General features: G+C 36.7%; 1 protein-coding gene across 1 annotated transcript; it reads right to left on the reverse strand.

Moving 5' to 3' along the window:
• Positions 1-4259: 4259 nt before the first annotated feature.
• Positions 4260-9419, reverse strand: LOC110366367 (gastrula zinc finger protein xLCGF3.1). Its single transcript, XM_012881665.3, has 2 exons — positions 9084-9419; positions 4260-6100 (listed from the first exon to the last, which is right to left on the reverse strand). The coding sequence occupies exon 2, from the start codon at positions 5906-5908 to the stop codon at positions 4925-4927; it is 984 nt and encodes a 327-aa protein (XP_012737119.2). The 5' UTR covers positions 5909-6100; positions 9084-9419; the 3' UTR covers positions 4260-4924.
• Between the last annotated feature and the right edge of the window lie 4267 nt (positions 9420-13686).

Here is a 13686-nt window from a genome sequence, read left to right on the forward strand (position 1 = left end):
TGATCTTCACTGCCCTGTAAGTTTATCCATTAATTTATTGCCAGTTGAGTTGTTCTTAATTCTAAAGGCATTTCTCCTATCTCTACTTTAAGAGCTTCTGTCGGTGTTGTTTTAAATGCTCCTGTACGTAATCATAATGCTAAATGTTGAATATTGTCTAATTTTTCCAGATGTTTTTGCTGCTGATCCATATACTATGCTCCCATAAACTATATTTGACCTAATCACGCCTACGTAAATTCTTGTAAACGCTCCCCAATCGTTTCCTACCAGACACTTCATATTTAAAACTCTTTTACATTTATCTATAATTTTCCCTTTGACATTCTTTTAAGAGTGAAAACCAATACCTTTGTTTTCTCACCTGAAAATTTAAATCCCCATTCCTGTATTTTATTAATGACATCTTGTACTTTCTTTACTGGGAACTCTATATGGCTCCATCATCGCCAAACAATGAAAATCCCATCCCTTATTCTCTAAACCTTCTCGTCAAAACAATGAATAACAAGTAAGGTTGTGAGTCTAAAACTCACTTTCTATTCCAATCATGAGGTTTTTACAATACAAGACCACAGAGCAAAATTAAATTGTAATTGAACAGATAATTTAAGCTAAACATTCTTCTTCGCATGACGTTTTAATTTGTCAGAGTTCATTTATCTGGCACCAACGTGCAAAAATGTAATTTGACATATCTGTTTTTTTGTTTGTTCAAAATAAACAAAAGATCCAAAGAAATCTGCGGGAAATAACTGGCACACTAAAAGAAAAAGGATAAATCAATACACATTTAACACAATAACAGTAGGCTACTCTGTATGACTGTTTCGGCACATGTTTTTCTAGCAGGTAACATTAGAAAATAGATGGAATTCTGATAGATTATGATCAGGCACAGACACATCTTATTTTTTCTAAACATGTTTCACTACTGCTATCCTCTGGAGTAAGTTAGTTCCAACAATAAACAGTTGTTTTTTTTTGTTGTTGTTTTTTTTTTTTTTTTGAGAAATGCAATACAGGACAGTGCAGTTCAATACAGTGTAATGACCACCGCCAGTGGGGCACAAACATTCAATGGTAAAACAAATTGGAATACCAGATTACACATAAACATTAAGTTTAATAGTAATAGTAATATCATCTTTATTGTCATTGAAACATACAACGAAATTTGTTCTCTGCTTTTAACCTTGGGGAGCAGTGGGCTGCCATGTGCGGCGCCCGGGGAGCAATCTGGGGTTAAGGGTCTTACTCAGGGACCCAGAGTGCCAGCACTGGGGATTGAACTGGGTACTTGCATCTTTCTCTGAGTGCAAACACACTGCTCTAACCACTAGGCCAACACCCACCCCCATTTAAACATAAATGCCTAAAAATACCATTTAGTTACAAAATAAAAAATATGGTTTGGACTTAATTCAAATGACAGATTGAACCAAAGTAGACACTTTTGAGCCCTCACCTGAATTTTCTGTACAAAATCTCATTACAAATTCCTAATTTTGTTCAAAATCACTTTACTTGAGTAAACCTTTGCAGAGACAATGTTCAGATACTGAAGGCACAGGGCTGAAATAAGCAACTTTTCAATAAAGATAGATATTTAGAACAAAAATACCATGTTTAGTTGTTTCTATATTTTTACATCACGGACACAAAGAAAAAGACTCAGAGCCATTCGTGCTTTTAAGATTGTTTTTACATTTCAATAAACAATTATGTTTCACCAAAGACATATACAGTTTGACATATTTCCATTACATGGAACGCAACCGATGAACTGTACAGAGGGTTTATAGCTAATGCTATATCAAGTCAAAATCAGCTTTAATTGCCAAGTTTGTGCATACAAACGAGGAATTTTACTTTTTGTAGCACTCAATGAAGATATTTTAAGTGCAAATATATAAAATGCAAAATATATTTTTTGTTAATGTTTATATCTACGTACTTTGCAAAAGAGGATGATATGGTTGAATTGGTCCAAATAAGCATGGTATTGGCCTGGAAACTCTGTTAAGGGTTCATCAGATTGACAGCCTGGTAGAAAAAAGTGCCTCATTAGTGTTCTGTAGCGCCGACCCAAATTAAAAGTCCAAACAGTTTGTATCCAGGATGAATTGTCCCTGGATGGAGGGAAGGTCAGTCCAAACGATTCTCTCTGCAAAGTCAATTGTTCATTGTGGTTTGTCCTGTTTTGTGGAAGAGACAATCCACACAGTGATGGATGTGCACAAAACAGGCTGAATGAAGTGCAGAAAATGTCCTGCAACTCCTGTGGTAGGTTGTAGTTCTTGAAATGCCAGAGGAAGTACAGTCTCTTCCTTGGACCAGCTCAGGTCCAGAGAATGGGGTACTTCCAAGGAAACAGAAGGGATCCACGGTAGAAAGCGTTGTTGAGGATGATGAGGAGAGGCATTGTGGGCAGTGTCATGTTCCTAGTTAGGCTTTTACATAATCAACACATTCAAATGACCAACTAGCTAACACTACATCATACAAAAAAAGTATAAAATAAAACCTATATGCAGTTTCTTTAAAGATCTGAGTGGTACATATACAAAAATGACATAAAAAAAAAAAAAACATGAAAAAACATTATCCTCCATTTTAATTGTGACCTGCATTGAGACAAAAGAAGTTAATGGTTGCAGTTTTGTTTTTCTTTCAGTCAACAATAAAGCTTTGTTCTAAGCGGCTTCATTTTGGAAATTAATTTGCGTTTGGTTGGTAATATTTCCAAAGTTAACAGCCCAAATTAGAAAAGCCAACAAGAATATTGTTATTTTACGTGGTATTTTACAGATGCCTTCCACTAACCCCCTGGTTATTATATTAACCAGGGTCTAAACTATTTAAATATTCAAAAATCTTTTTGAGAAAAAAAAAACATGAACAAAATTCTCCAAGTACATTATATTAAAACATGACAGTGGTTACAACGAAGGAACTTTTTAATCCACATTTTCAGAGCATGGCTATACAGAGATGAAATATGTCAGATTTTAAGTAATAATATTTTAACTCAAACTGTTATACCAATGGTAAAAAATAAAATAGGAAAATAAAGTTACAGTAGTAACAAATATAAAACCTGATCTGCTTGAATAGGTATTTAATAATGGATTAATTTTAAATAAATCAGGGTAGTAATAGTTATTACTGATTTTGAATACACATTAAATTCATGCTTCATGGTGGCTTTATGTGAACATGGATTTCCAACCCCTTAATTTGTTTGATTTCTTAGTTAAATCAATGTTAAATCGGATTGGTACAGTATGAATTTTTTTTTTTACTTTGTGGAATTCCAAACCATCCTTATTCAATAAATTTCCGCAAAATTAACCAAAATCTGTTCCGTTTGAAGGTTAAAGGTGTTTTTAAAGCCCAATCTCTTTTGTTTTTCATTTCTGAATTCCACTATGTAGCCATTGTAAGGTTGTGTTATTTAAATTATTTTACATTTTTATATAGTTTTCTTAGTTTATATTAACATCAGTCATGAAATTATGTTAATCTGGGTCAACAATTTTGCTAAAATGTTTCTGATCAATATTTGCATAACTTTTGTCTTGGGGAATTTGACTTTTGATCATTTTTTATCAGAATTACATCTACCAAAACAGTACAAGCACTTTAAAAAAAAAAAAAAAAAAAGTTTTCTGACAAAAAATATAATTCAATTATTCAGCAATGCAGTTAGTAGATGTTTTTTGTGTTCCAGTCTAGTTTATTTTGAAAAAAAAAAAAAAAAATCATATCACATAATATTCCAGTACTTCTAGTAGTTCCATCATTATCATTTGACAAAATTCTTGAAATTCATTTTCATGTTTTGTTTTTCTATCTAACCAGTTAGTGATAAAATCATTTACCGGTTTGACCCCCTGCTCTGACAGGCTCAGTTAAGTCCTTCAACACTTCGGCTTTGACTATTGGTGGTGGTCAGACGGCCCGGTGGCACTGATGTATGGCAGTCTTGCTACTGTCAGCCTTCCCCAGAGCAGCTGAGGCTACAAATGTAGCTCACAACTGTCAGGGTGTGTGTAAACGACTGAATGTATCGTCTTGTTACTGAAAAGTGCTTTATAAATAAACTTGCCTTGCCTCTGGACTTGATAAAGCGCTATACAAGTACAGGCCATTTACCCTTACATTTTTGTCATTCGTCATAAAAAAGGATAAAAAAAACACACGATTTTTAAATAAATGAATTCATCCGAGCTGAAAGAATAACAAAGGCAAAGAGATTTCAACCTCTTTGCCTTTGTTCTTCTCTTTGATTGAACATCCAAAAAAACTGAAAAAGCATCAGAGGAACAACAAACTCCAACACTGTCACTACAGCATGACTCTGAACTGAGAAAATTCAGACATCTCAGAAAGGAACATGCATTCACCAAATCACTCACAACAAGAGTTGAACAAGTTCAGTTCAGGAGCTCCAGCCTCCCACACCCCTGCCATAAAATATAAGTCTAAAGATAAAGTTCCACCACAATGTTTTACAGCAACTGTATCACATGGAGCCGGTGTTATATGATAGACAACAGAGATCAGGAGTAAAAAGTGCTAAATAATGTAAACTTATAACAAGCAGAGATTATTAAAATCTGTTTTATGAAACATTTTTGTTCCATCGGTAAAAAGAAAAAAAATGTGTTTTTCACTGCAGAATCATCCACTCTTTGACCAATCTTTTGGCAACCCATAATAGCTTTGATTTTAACACCCAAAAAGCATAGAAATGTGCAAAAACAATCTTCATCACTATTACTGAGAAGAGAAGCTGTGGCCACAGAGATCAGATACAGAATAAAATCAACTGCTGACTGTTTTTTGAAAAATATTAGTCAACGACCAAAAATAATCTGCCCTAGTGAACATCAGTGTGTTTCTTCCGATTTTTATGCTGTCAAAATAATTTGCTGACAAATTGTTTCTCTCTCATGTGAACACGCATGTGTCTCTTCAGGTCTATATGTTGTAAAAATCTTTTACAACACACACTACAAATATACGGTTTCTCTCCTGTATGAACAAACATGTGTCTCTTAAGATTCCAGTGCTGTGAAAAACTTTTACTACAAACACTGCAAACAAACGGTTTCTCTCCCGTGTGAATCCGCATGTGTTTTGTCAGTTTAACTTTCTGTGAAAATCCTTTACTGCAAATGATACAAATAAACGGTTTCTCTCCCGTGTGAACCAACATGTGTAGCTTCAGGCGGAACGCAAGGGAAAATCCTTTGGAGCAAACGCCACAGATAAATGGTTTTTCCCCTGTGTGAACTTGCATGTGACACTTTAAACTGTAAGAAAATGAAAATCCTTTACTACAAACACCACAAATAAATGGTTTCTCTCCTGTGTGAGCATGCATGTGCTTCTTTAGATTATGTAACTGTGAAAACTCCTTGCTGCACACAGTACAAACGTACGTTTTTTCTGTGGTGTGGATACTCATGTGCTTTTTCAGAGAGGTCTTTAGCGTGTATCTCGAACCACAGACGTCACAGGAAAATGGCCTCTCCCCAGTATGGACTCTCATGTGCGTTTGAAGAGAACGCTTTCGTAGAAATTCTTTACCACAGATATCGCAACTATGTTCTCTCTTTCCGCTGTGAATCATCATGTGCGTCTTAACAGAATCCTTAAGTTTAAATCGTTTACCACAAAGATTGCAATTGAATGGGTTCTCTTCAGCTTGGGTGGCATTCTGAGCTTTGAGGTTAGAGCACTGTTTAGACGATTTACCTTTTTTGTGAACTGTTATTTTACTGATCTGGGAAGAAAATAATTGAACTGGGTTCCTGTCTGGCTCTGGACCTTCACCTTCCACTGCAATCAGGTTGGGCTGAACTGCTGGCTGGAGCTTCTGTGTCTCTATTGTCTTCATTTTTGATTTGTTGAAACTCTGTTGACTGAGGGTTCTCTTCGTATTTACTGCCCCAAAAAAGCTGCTCTTCTTCCTGATTGATCCACGTTTCCTCCCCTTCCTGCTTTATGTGATGGGGATCTGGCTCCTGCTGGTCCAAACTGGAGCTCCAGTCATGGGAAACCTCTTCTTTAATCACAAACATCTGATGGACTGTTAAAAAAAATAAAATACACTTTAATGATATTGATGTTAGCAGGAATGTGTAGAAATCTATTTTGTCTGGTTTTACTTTTTCCTAAAAAAAAAAGTTTAAGTTGATCTAGATGCCAGTTGGCCAAAACGAAAATATTCACTGGATGTCCACATGCCTGCTGACAATATGCATTCAATGTAAAGAAAACACTGCATCAATGTCATCAACAAAATGTAGTAAAAACATAAATATTTATAAACAAAATGTATTAAAAGTTAACATTTAAACTGTATGACTGAGGAGCTGTATTTGATTAATATCAGGTACGTCATTTCAAGTTGAAATTGCTCCTAAACCCTTCAGGGCTTAAGGGGTTAAAAAGCTGTCTGTCCCCACCAAAGTAACAACTGAAAAAGGACATTTACATTTCATGTAAATAATTACCATTCACAAACACAATACATTTTCAATGACATTTAATATTTTGTGCTTTTAATATTAGTAAATACTACAATTACGTTATCGGTTACACTAAGTAAGGAACCACTGAGGAGGACCAAAACTGACACAAATAAAAATAAAAAGCAGAACTATTGGCCCAGTAAATTTATCACTACAAGCTTGTTTGTAATTATTTTAAAATGTTTAAATAAATATTAGGTTGAAAAAATATATAGATATATGAAATAAAATGTACAGTAGTAAATACATCTGATAATTTTTATGAAGACATAAAATGACAAAACAATGTCTAAGGTTTAGTACATTTGAAGTGTTTTGTTATTTGGTCATTTCTGTTTTTTATTTTTAATTCCGTCACTGCTGGGGGGGAATCATAATTTAAGTGTCAATTCCCTGTTTGGTAAAACGGTAGACCAGATAGCACTAATAGTATAAGTATTAATGTCCTTTATGGAAATTTGTATCTTTGACTGAATCACAATTACAATTTTATTTTACTATAATTGCTTATGTTTAATGTGCCAATAGCTGTGTTTCCATCCAATTCTCATGTAAATAATCACATTATTAAATTTTTTTTTTAAAGAAATCACGTTTCCTAAAGGTTACTGATTTTTACTGAGCAAATCATCCTTTAAAATGTTATTTTCTCAAATAATGTTTTATGTAACTCAGATTTGCATTGTGAATGGGTTGAAACACAAATCAAATGTAACCTCATTCCACATTCTTTAACATGAAGTTTGGTTCTCTAATTTGGATCGGCATGTAAGGCGTGTACCAAAATAAAGATCCTTTGTGTTTCTTATGTATGTACATAGTTCGTTAGCGTATTTTTATATTAATTTTGCTTAGTATCTTAGTTAGGTTTCACTACCCTTGTAGAGAGGATTTGTTAATTGAAATATATGGTTAATTCAGGTAAACAACATTTTAAGTTGTCACTCCATCCATCCATTTATTTTCCGACACGCTTATCCTTGCTGGGTTCTGGTGCCTATCTCCAGCTGTTAAATGAGTGACAACTTACTGCGATAGACTGCCGACCTGTCCAGGGTGTACCCCGCCTCTCGCACATTGAAATGCTGGAGATAGGCACCAGCACCCCTCACGACCCCAGTAGGGATAAAGCGAATAAGAAACCCTAGTACCTAGTTCTAGCAAATATATTCAGTAGCAGCCCTGTAATATTTCAGTCTTTCTTGTCATTTTGCTACACATTTTCCTTTGTGGTCAACTACAGTAACAGGGTAGTTAACTAGTGGTTCCTACTTTTTTTCTGCCCAAATTTCAACTTCAGTCTGGCTCTTAGGGCTGGACAATATAGGGAAAAAAAGCATATCAATAAAATAGGAATCATATTGATCGATATCGATAATTATCAACAAATTCTAAACATATATTTAAGTGCAGCCCTGGACATTTTATGCTGTTGCTTAGCGACCTATTATTAGATAAAGACACAAACACTGACGTCTAACTCAAGCCTTTATTCAACCAACTTTTTATAAAAACTGCAAGTTTTTAAAAAAAGAGAAAAGAAGGCACTCTCTGAACTCTCTGAAGGGGGCGGAGCTTAGTTCCTGGGTCTGCGTTTGTGATTGGCTGGGAGGATGTAATGACTGTAATAATAACCTATATGATAGGCTAGAATGCAAAAGGATGGAAAACTGTTATTCTATTGAACTTTTTATTCACCCTTTTATTTTCTATCGTCGATATACGTCTATTGATTGATATATATTGTTATTGAATTATGGTCCAGCACTACTCCGACATGATTTTATTCTCCACATTAGCCTCCAATGCCTTTACAACTAAACAAAGGCGTCACGGAGGGAGTACACCGGTATGTTTCAAGTATTTATTAGTCGTCAGCTGATTAACATTTTCCTACAGTGATTTGTATCGCAGCAGAAAGCGCTGCGTTGTGCAGAACTGCTTATCTTCTAAACGCAAAACAAAAAACACAAAGCATCCCCGCCCAGGGCACCTAAATGGCTAGTACCGCCCCTGATATGAGACAATTATTGTACTCCAAACTAAAGGTGAGCGATTAAACGACAGCAATAGATATCTTAAAATATTTTTTCCTCGATAGACATATGAGAAAGGGTCGATATAGACCTTCAATTAATAATTATGTAGTTGTTGATAATAATAGATACTCCATGTGGGTGAGACACGCATGTTAGGTTCAGGCTGACCAGACACGCTAAAGACTCATGTCTGTGTCGGTGTACCCTCTTGTTTTGGGTAAAAAAAAAAAATGAAAATAATAATAAGTGTACTGAAAGAAAAGACAGAAGACATTGTGCAAACGACATCGTGGAGAGGAAGCGCTCCACCAGCTCGTCGTTTAACTAACAATGTCGGACAAAACACAAAGTAGCACAAAGTGCAGATTAGGACGAGCGCATGTTCCGACAAGGTCGACAGCACCTGAACCAGAGCCAGCCACTGGAGCATGGACAAAGTAAATCTCTGCAATCCCAGACAAGAGCTAACCCAGAGGGGAAAAAAATGTGTGTCACTTACTGAGATGGTTTCTGTCTTTCTGCTCCAGTTCTGATTGGGATGCTGCAGATCCAGGTGGCTCCAAGCTGAGCCTCTTGTTGTCGCGGTCTTTAAATTAGTACAAGCTTTAACTATTAGCTGCTTTAGCTTCACGGTGGCTAACAGTCCAGTGTCTGAGCTAATGACGGCTAATTACTTCCTGTACAGCAAACCCCGACTAGAAATAATCGCAGTGGGTCACAGCAGACACGCAGAGGCGATATAAACACCAATTGTCGAGTAGATTATATTCACTTAAAACCTTTTTTTTTTTTTTTTTTTTGGATCTCGTCGGTTAGGTACATCCGGTTAGGTCTTCCTGAGTGACCAATGAATGAAAAGTAAAGCTCTAAAAATAACACTTCCGCTTACAAATATTAGCTTTTCATAACAAAGGAAACAATTTTGTTCTGTATGTTTTGAATGGGATGTCTGATGTTAGAATTTGAAAATTAATCAAAACACTTTGATTATTTAATTTAACTTTGATTTATTTAACAAATTAAATCAGCAGCATATCAAATTTAAGCTAAATCTTGAATCTGTGTGTTTCAGAACCTGCTGCTCATCATAGTTGAGTCAAGGTTTGCATCCTTTGCCTTTGATATTGTACATCCATTGCAATTCCCAAAAATACCAACAGGCAGAAATTTTAGTTTTCTTGGAAAAAAACTGAAGAATTTTTAGTGACTTACAGACCATCGAGTTGTACACAGCTAAAATGTACTAAATAGGACAGTGAACTGTTTAAGAACTCACACGATTCTAGATTCCTCATAAAGGACCTGTGGAGTGTCAGCGTCTGTGTATTATTATTATTATTATGCCATGTATATATATAAATAAATAAATGTCCAGCAGCACTTCATCCATTTTCTCAACCAGGGGTATTGAAGGCAAGGGTGTGTGGAGTCTCTGTTGCTAAAGCTTGCCAATTTTCCTCACCTGTGCTTCTGGTAGATTCCATAGAGTGCCGCTGCGCCACCAGCCAACAGCTCATTGAAGTTGGGATTGATTTTTTAAATAGCTTGGGGAGGATTGTCTGATGTTTACGAGTGCCTCTCTAGTAAAAGTGATGGCTGAATTGTGGCAGAGAGAAGAACAATCACAAAAAATTCTGCAATAAAAAAATAAATAAAAACATACAAGAGAGTGAAGGGTCAAGGTAGCCATCCATAGTGCCATCTTAAGACGTGTATTATAAACAGTTGTGTAAAAAAATAAGCATTTCCTGTGTTTAATACAAGAGTAATGAATGTTGTTTGTTAAACTAGAGACTTCAGTAGTGATGTTACGTGATGTGCCGAGGCTTCGAGGCGTGTGTCGAGTAATGGAGGGGGCGTTTCCGTGAAGCGCGTATCGAGGCTTGCTTCATTTAGGGGAGGAGCTGAAAACGATGACGTCCGAAGCCTCGCTGGCCGGCTGTACCACGTGACTGCTTCGGGAAGTGGGTCAGATGTTGGCGCGGCTTCGACAGCTTTTAGAAACCCCACAGGCTCCATTCAAAATGTGGGTTGTTGTAGGCGAGTTGCGGTCAGTTGAGAGAGTGGATAGAGTTTTGATAGTTTGGATAGCAGAGTTTGGATAGTGGTTATTTAGTTTGAGACAGTTAGTTTGGTGTTTGGAGAGTTTAGGAGAGAGATAGATAGATAGGAGATCAGTGCTCTCAACCATTACGCATTGACCGTCACTGACTTCACACGGTCACACGCAAACATGGCATTTTTCACGCATAAAAATCCCAACGCCCATCTGGGCAGCAGACGATAAAAACTCCGCCTTCTGCTGAGATGTTTCAGCTTCTTTCACAGCTTGTGGCCATCAGTAATTCCTGCTGCAGTTCATGTTAACAGAGCAGCAGGAAGAGTGATCAGAGTTATGAATAATTTTAGTCTTAACAGTGGTGAAAGTAAGCCGGTAAGGTCCTGTACTACGTATGCAGGAGGGGAGGGGGCGGGGGAAGAGAGCTGCTGCCAGATATTGCCTTCATTCAGAACCAGTGATGGCTGCACTCTGGATCATAAAACAGTTCTGCTCACCAGATGCAGTTTAAAACGCTACGTCTGGTTATAAGTTGTTTTTATTAATTCTGCATTTTTTAAATACATGCACCGTATTTCTGTGCCTCAGCGCTTCGATGTGCTTCTGCCGTGCGCTTTTTTCAGGTGCGCAAAATTACGTTACTTGTAATTTGGGTGCGCGCTTTCATTTTAAAGAACTTGTAACATCAGGAGGCTGATCTCAGACTGGTCAACTCCTATGATCACTGTATAGGAGCCCTTTACAGTTTTTATTTATGCATTTCCCCCGTTTATCCCTCGCACGCAGCGCACCATCGGGTAAAATCCTCCCACCTCACCGCCCAGAGCGCACTGAGGAGAGCAATAGAGATTTGTCTGGTCGACTGAGATGAGAAACCTGTTGCTGTGAAAGGTGATATAGGTTATAAACTGTTACTGTCTAGAATTGCATTGAGCTGAAAAGTGAGGAGACATCAGCAGCTGGATCGTGCGTAAAGACGCAGCGGGAACCTCTGTGTGCTTCAGTGTTGCTGCTGAGGGGAAACTGTGGGACCGTATAGTACTGGGCTAATCATTGGTCACAGTACCCCAATCTGTACATACTTGCACTTATTTATTTATGCACCCCGGCATCATCTGTGCCATGTGAGCGTGTCTTTTCAAAGGTTGGAGAAGTAGTATCAAAAAAGAGAAAACATTTGAAACCAAAAACTGTGGAGAAATTGTTGTTTCTTAATAAAAATGCATGAAATCATCCAAGTTACACAAGCATTAGCCTATTCACTACCCACTGCCTAGTTCCACAAGCACTTTCACTGTCCTCTGCCTGATTAAGCCCATGCCATTTTTCTAGAGTCACAGAAAAACATTATTACACAACATGCCATATCATGTCACTACTATTTTGGGAATAATTACACACAGAGAATACATTCAAACAATATTTTATTGTACACATGTGTTTACAAAATTTATGTAGACAAATGATTTCGTCCTACACCTTTTGTGAAGTCATTCCCAAGAGCCATAATAGACAAAAATGATATGCATCACACGTGTTAAGATACAGCTGGCTGTGATTATACAACTTGCCAGTAGGTGGTGCTGTGTGCACATGAACCGTCAAGAAATGAACCTTTTCTCGAACCAGTTGGCTGAGTGGTTCAATGCCTCATGAGGCTTCATCTCGCCATCACTAGACTTCAGATATAAACGACAGTCTTCAGTAGTTTACAGTATGAATGGCACGGTTTTCAACCTTAAAATGCCTATCCACCAATTGGTGAAAAACAGGTGTAATTAATCTCAATCATACAATAAAATTCAAACACAGCATTTTAGCAGTTAAAAAACAAGATGTAAACATTTTTTTTTGCTAAGTACCTAACCTATAGTTTACAGTGCATCTTTTTGAAGTTGAAATAAAAATACCTGTTGTTTCAAAGGTAACATCAGTATCACCCTTTTACTTTGCAGTAGTGTCTAACATCAGTTAAGCTAATGTCAAAACGTTGGAATAATCCTCTATTGAGCACCATTGAGTCTTTCTTATAGAGCTGTCTTTATGAAAATGCCTATTGTCCAGTAATCATGTGAATACAGCCCATTAACCTTAAAAAGAAACGGTAGCCATTATTGTCTGGGTTATGTTACATTTCTTCTTAAATCAAAAAGACAAAAACAAATTTGGACTAAAATGTGATCAAAGCAGTGTTGTAGTCAAGTCACTATGCCTCGAGTCCGAGTCCAGAATCGAGTCTCCAGTGTTAAAGTCCAAGTCATTAAAAAAAATCTGAGTCCGAGTCAAGTCCACTACTCATCCGAGTCAAGTCCGAGTCGAGTCCTTATTGATTACATATGGAGCATTTTGCACTCCATTTTCTGCCAATGCAGGTGAAATCCCTAAACGCGAAACGGATAATCTTTGGGGCACTCATCTCTCCTCCAGGCATGCCGCAGTGAAAATTAACTTTCGTTGTAGGAACATGCCGTGACGTGTGATGTATGACATGAAGCAGTAACATTCCATTGCACTAATAATTTAGATATTAAAATCATACACCAAATAATATTCTAATGACAAATTAAAATTATAGCCTAATGTTATAAAAAAAATAATTTTTCTCAATTTCCAAGTCAGAAGTCCAAGAGTCCAAGTTCGAGTCATCGGTGCTCAAGTCCAAGTCAAGTCACGAGTCTCTAAATTTAGCTAATGACTCTGACTTTGTACTACAACACTGGATCAAAGATAGTAAGAAATAAACACAAAACAAGAACATCAAGCAAAAATCTTACACATAAGCATGAATTGTTGGTCTTAAATGCCTGCAGCACTATAACTAGTAAATTTAACAAACACATAGGTAAACAATGAGTGAAATAACGTGAATCAAACCCCAGAGACTGACCCATTTCACGCTAACTTAATCATGCATGAAGAAGCTTTAAACAACGTTAGCAAAGCTGCTGAGAGAGGAGGCACAACATATTTAAATGACCACAGATTAAATAAATAACACAGGCATATTTTGGAGGTACAAGCAAGATATTTTAATGTTTATTTA

The sequence above is a fragment of the Fundulus heteroclitus genome, chromosome 10 (assembly GCF_011125445.2).
Source record: "Fundulus heteroclitus isolate FHET01 chromosome 10, MU-UCD_Fhet_4.1, whole genome shotgun sequence".
Taxonomy (NCBI): domain Eukaryota; kingdom Metazoa; phylum Chordata; class Actinopteri; order Cyprinodontiformes; family Fundulidae; genus Fundulus; species Fundulus heteroclitus.

Coding starts and splice junctions, on each gene's coding strand:
- LOC110366367 (XM_012881665.3), bottom strand. CDS start 5,908: ATGAAGACAATAGAGACACAGAAGCTCCAGCCAGCAGTTCAGCCCAAC.